General features: G+C 30.9%; 1 protein-coding gene across 2 annotated transcripts; it reads right to left on the reverse strand.

The window, feature by feature from the left end:
• Window positions 1-2,967: 2,967 nt before the first annotated feature.
• Window positions 2,968-5,691, reverse strand: LOC120281854 (purine permease 3-like). Of its 2 annotated transcripts, XM_039288547.1 has the most exons (4): window positions 5,153-5,691; window positions 4,314-4,611; window positions 3,335-3,418; window positions 2,968-3,244 (listed from the first exon to the last, which is right to left on the reverse strand). In XM_039288547.1, exons 1-4 carry the CDS (start codon window positions 5,614-5,616, stop codon window positions 3,080-3,082), a joined length of 1,011 nt encoding a protein of 336 aa, XP_039144481.1. In that variant the 5' UTR covers window positions 5,617-5,691; the 3' UTR covers window positions 2,968-3,079. The 2 variants fall into 2 exon arrangements, with proteins under 2 accessions (XP_039144481.1, XP_039144480.1); XM_039288546.1 differs by having other exon boundaries at window positions 2,968-3,418; window positions 5,153-5,690.
• Between the last annotated feature and the right edge of the window lie 309 nt (window positions 5,692-6,000).

Below are 6,000 nucleotides of genomic sequence, written 5' to 3' on the forward strand. Positions count from 1 at the left end.
AAACAATGGCTATGATAGTACATTTTTTTTCTCAACAGTGGGGATGCAACAATTTTGTTGCTTTGAAGAGTTTCTATTTCTTATGAATTATGTCAGAATGAATTATCCTATGTTACTTTCTCTTTCTCCTCTTAAATAAAATATTATGTGAAAAAAATATGTTATTATACCTTCTGCATAATGTTTATGTCAATTCTGTTATACCTTCTGAATAATGTTTGTGTCATCATTTATTTATTTATTTATTTATTTGTGCATAGTTTGAGTTTCTTAAATTCTGCCCTGTGTGACATCTTATTTTTATGGTTTTACATTATGTTTTCTTTTCCAATTTTTCTGTTTACTTTCAAGTGCACAACTTATTATATTTTGTACAGGTTCTTTGTGTTAAAAATCCTAACAAATTTGTATGGGATTGGATTTGTGTCCATAAATTTGTATACAGATTGATACTAATTTATTATCCTTTTTTGGAATTTTGTTTTTTGGTTTGTTCATATTTGTTGCGCAAGAGGCCTTGGTTTAGCAATCAGCAAGCAGACACGAGATAGCTACCAGGAAGATCTTGCACCAGAATCAAGGGATGGAGCACATCAAATACAATGATTACATGATGAAGTGAAATTTCTTGTATTCATGGATTACATGGGTACTTGATGATTGTAATTAGATGATATAAGTAGTGTAAGAAGGTTGTTATTGAATTACAACTTGTCCTGGCATAAGAGGTCTTTGATATAATACCAGCTCACTGGTTTGTTATAAGTTTGTTACAATTCTGTAATGATTTGCCTATAAGAGGTAATCCTAAATGAAATGGAGGACATCTTGCCAGCAATTATTTCCTCTCTACTTCTTCTTCCTCTTCTTTCTCTTATTCCCCCTCTTCTCTTCCTTTCTCTCAAGAATTTCCCTGCCAATAGACTGAAAACATCCCGGAGTACTCTGCATCAATATTGAAACAGATCATTCCTAATGAGATAGATTATATGCTCACTTTAATGCAACATGTACATAATTTCAAACAGATTCATATTGATGGCTATTGTTATCAACCAATAAAGGCTTCGACAAAAATTCAAACCTATAGCTAGGGTTTAAATTTTACTCAAGATGTTTGCTTGAATAACACAGACAACTTGGCTGGCTTTTTCTGTGTTATTCAAGTATGAGCTTCCCCTCATCTCTCTCGCTAAATTGCTCCTTCTCATCGAAGCCTTGACTTCCCCCTAGCTCCCCTGGCTCCCTTGTTGTTTTCACTTCTCAAGTTCACGGAGGAAGAAGATGGTGATGTGGTAGGTTTTTAAATTCCGTGGCCAACTTCTGGTGATGTGGCAGCTCTTATGTTATGTGGACATGGTAACTCAGCATGATGATGTGTTCCGGTGAAGCCAACTCAGCTTTTCTGATTGCCACGTGAGCAAAAGGGGGCGGGAAAACATTGGGTGGCTGGCCTGTGAAACCAAATTAATGTTGAGTGACCAATTTGATACAAATTGAAGTTTGATGACCGAATTGAAAATAGAGTATAGTTTGGTGACCTCCCAAAAAAATTACTCGTCAGGTGTGCTTTGATTGTAAGGCTGCCATTAGCCATATTTGTGTTTTGGTTTTGTTTAACGGTGTGTTTGTTTAGCCGTATTTAAAAGTATGTATATGTAATTGGAATTACATGATTTTTAAAATCTGATGTTTGTTTCGCAGAATTTAAGGAAGTCAAAGTAGTTACAACTACAGTGATAAGGGATTTTGTTGGATTTGTAACTAGCCCAAATGAGGCGTAGTTCAAACTCCTGCACTTTAAAATTTAAAGCGAGTCTTATGCGTGGTGTCACGTGACATGAAATTTTTATCTTTATTATTTCTCAAACCAAGATCTTGGCATGGAAACAAAACAAAAAAAAATCTAGGTTCATTTTTATCTTTGTTTTTTTTTTTTTGAAAATTTGTAAATTTCCTTTTTTAAGTTTTTTCTTATTTTAAAATTTTTATCTTTATTTTTTTATTAATTTGGTAGGCTAAGATCTTCCATCATGTAAAATAAAAAATAGTATATTATTATATTTTATCTTAATATAAAATAAAAAAATTAAAATAATAAATTTAATATAATTACTAATAATAAAGGTTTATTATTATATTTTTATCAATACTTTGCTTTTTTAAAAAAAATCATAAATTGTGTAATATATTTAATATTATTATTATTAAAATTAACAATAAATTGTAATGCAAACATAATTATATATTAATAAGAAAAAATAATTGTATGCATAATTATTTTTTTTATTAATAATATTTAATTGTGTATTTATAATTAATTAAATTTAATGCTGAAGCAAGGTGGGGTAACTTCACCAAAGGTGTTTATATCCTAAAAATACATGCAACTAAATAATGTTTTCAAAATCTGGATTTACAAATTTCTTCAGCCAAATACAAAATTTTATAATATAGCATTCCAACTACATCAAACCAAACACTGAATTTAACACTCCTTATATTTTCAAATACAGTAATTATAATTATATTGTAATTTAAAATCTACTATATTTTTAACTACACTTAACCAAACGCTACCTAAAAGATGTTTTAGTTTAGTGTTTTAAATGATAAGATGAATGAATGAATGACAGAGCTTCTCTCCCAATTTTCTCTTAGAACACTTGATGTTTTAATCTCTGGTTTTTCTGGAAATTAGTGAATGGAAGGTCCTGGTTTATTCAACATGCTTGGCCAGCTAATAATTTTCATGATGTCTCCGTCAGTTTAAAAGCAATGTATCCACTAGTTGTCGTTAATGTTGACGGTCAGTTGAGTAATGTTTTCATTTTCTTTGTTTTATATAGTGAATTTCATTTACTTGTCTTTTTGTGTATACACTAGTTATCTTTCAGTTATAAATTGTGTATCCACTAGTAAAAAGTTAATTCATAGTTCACTTGGTTATTTCTTATTTAGACCCAATTCAGAGAATGTGATAGTATTGGTCTGTTCAAGATCACTGATTTAGATGAATTTGGACAATGCATACATCATTACATTTTGAATAACAATGACATATACATACATGAGTGGTCTATGGAACAGGTAACTCAAGTGCGACACTCTCTTTCATTTTATTGATCTTCTTGGTTTGTTGATACTCTCCGTAAAGATATGAAGTGAAACCCCAGATGGTTAGAACAAGGGCGAGGCCCTTCAGTTCACTAAACTTCTCGTCGAGCAGAATTAGGGCCAAGACCTGCACCAGTGGAACCAGCAGAGCAGAGCCGATTCCGGCTATCACCGAGGATGCATAGAGAAGTAAACCATATAATCCAATATTGCAAACCTGCCATAGTATTGCATCACATACTATCACTATGTAGTACTTTGTTTCTCCCAGCCCAAATTCTCTTGCTTCTTTTGGAATTGCCTGCATTTATATATATATATATATATATATATATGTTTAGTAATCTTGGAATAGACTTAATTTTCATAGTGAACTGGTAAGATTATAAATATATTCAATAACTAATTTTTATAAAAAAAATAATGGATATTTATCATTAATTAGAAATTATTAATTTTCAAATTAAATTATTTTTTATTAATATTAATTAATCCATTGTATGCGTAGTGAGAAAGAAAGTTTCGTATTCTTGTTGACAACTACATTGACGTGTGTCTTAAGCTAAAATTTTTAAGAATTATTCAACACAGATAATAATAGATTATTGTTTTTTTAAAGTTGTTGATGCCATGATTAAGTATAGAAAGATGGATGGAAGATATCATTATTAAAGTTGAAGTAAACAACCAACTCCATCATTTTTATTTTTGCTAATATCAAACTACATTTTGTCAATTTTCTTTCATCTCATTTATTTATTAAATAGGGGTAAGATGTGCACAGACGTAAAACTAATATTTCTACACCTATATAGAGTGATGTCAATAAGACAATATTTTTTTAACTAATTTTTTTTAAAAAAATTGAAATAATATCACTATTTACAATAGTGAGACGATTACAGCACTTTACTATTATATGATAAAAAAACCAAGAGTTAAAAGCTTGAAAAACTGTGTATTTGTTTGGGGTTGTTTATTTACTTTGTTATTCATCATCAATTTGATATAGTGTAAATTTTGAAAACACCCTGGAATAAACAAAATCAAAATTTCTAGAAACCCCCATAAAAATAATATAGGTACATATAAAACTTAAAAGGCATTTATACAAGAAGCACCCTCAAAAAATACAAAATTAAATTTCCTAAAAAAACAAGAAATGAAAAATGAAACAAGAGGCTCAGTTGTCTGACCTGAAAATCATTATTGATGAGCATTCCAACAAGACAAAAACCAGCACCAAAGAAAGCAATGACCAGAGAAACCTCCAAAAGCAAATCAAAGCTCATCTTTTGCTTACTCTTCTCATACACCAACTGTATCAATGGCGTCACCAACCCACACAACGCGGCCGCACCCACCGTCATCACAAACCCCATCCAGTACTCACTGTTGCTTTCTCCATCCGGCCGGTCGCCGCCGGCTCTCAGCCCAAGTGCCACCGATCCCATCGTCAGAAGCACAATAGCGTTCACTAAGCATGCAGTAAATCTGTTTATATAAAAAACATATTATTGTGAGGACCAACCCAATAATTATAATTAGCAGTTTAGCACCAATTAAGTAATATAAATTTTCTTTTTATTTTAAGAAAAAATTGAGTACTAATTAATTTTCTCTTGCAAAGCATATTATATATATATATATGAGTGGTCTTATACCATGCACTTTCATAATTAAAAAAAAAAGTTATTATAATATATATATATATATATATATATATATATATATATATATATATATATACAGGTTTATTAGAAGAGCTAGCTGATTGTGAAAAAGACTAAGAAGCTATATATGGTCAAAAATCAACAATTAAATATATGAACACTAATATGAACTATTGACTCCAGAAATATACTGAAAATTCAGTATACATATATATATTGAAATACCAAACAAGCATCAGATGAGCTGATGATGAAGATGAACACTAATATTAAGTATATATATAAACTCTTGTAATATATATATATATATATACTGAAATACCCCATATATATGTATATATATAGAGGAAGATAATGAAAACCTTTGACGGACGATGAAGAAGGAGAAGAAAGCAGTGAAGGCGAGTTGAGAGGAGAAGAGGATGGAAGCAGTAGAGACAGGGAGGTAGGCTGAGGAGAAGGTGAACAAATAGGAGTCAAGGCCAAGGAAGAGGCCAAGAAGAGAACAAGCCAAAGTGAGCTTAGGACTCATGCAAAATGAGACCTTTTTTGTTTGTTTGTATTGCCGGAGATATGAGAAGGAAAGAGGAAGGAGAAGCACAGGCCAGCCACCCATTTGGAGCCAGCTTGAGAACCATTTCCGGCTACCACCATGAATGAAGTAGACACGGAGGAGGAATGGGCCGCCAGCGCCCAAGAAGAGGAGAGTGAAGCTTAGGATGATTCTTGACAAGTGTTTTTGTTGATGTTGTTGCTGTTGTTGTTGTTGATGATGATGATCATGAGAAGGAGGATGTTCAATGTCATGGTGTTTGTTTAGTTCCATTTTTTAAGGTGAGGGTTTGAAAGGATTGAGGTGGTTTTTAAGTAGTGGTTTGTTTGAGGGTAGGATAGACAAATTAGAGTGTACTAAATGGTTATTTATTTATTTATTTTTATTTATTTGGGGTTTTGGTGGTAAAGATGATTAATGATTGTTGTTAAATAATGATTTGTTTGAGGGTTAAAAGTCTTTTAATTTTTAATTTTTTTTTATAATTCCTTGTGTATGTTTGGAAAATGGGTAATACAATATAATTGTGTTGTTTTGAAACATCGTATTTTAATAATCTTTATATATACAGAAAATACTTATATAGTACTTGCAGTATATATGAATAAATATTATTATATAAATAATTGTTATTTATTTGTCTATGTTAATGGTCAA

The sequence above is a fragment of the Dioscorea cayenensis genome, chromosome 18, assembly GCF_009730915.1.
Source record: "Dioscorea cayenensis subsp. rotundata cultivar TDr96_F1 chromosome 18, TDr96_F1_v2_PseudoChromosome.rev07_lg8_w22 25.fasta, whole genome shotgun sequence".
NCBI lineage: Eukaryota > Viridiplantae > Streptophyta > Magnoliopsida > Dioscoreales > Dioscoreaceae > Dioscorea > Dioscorea cayenensis.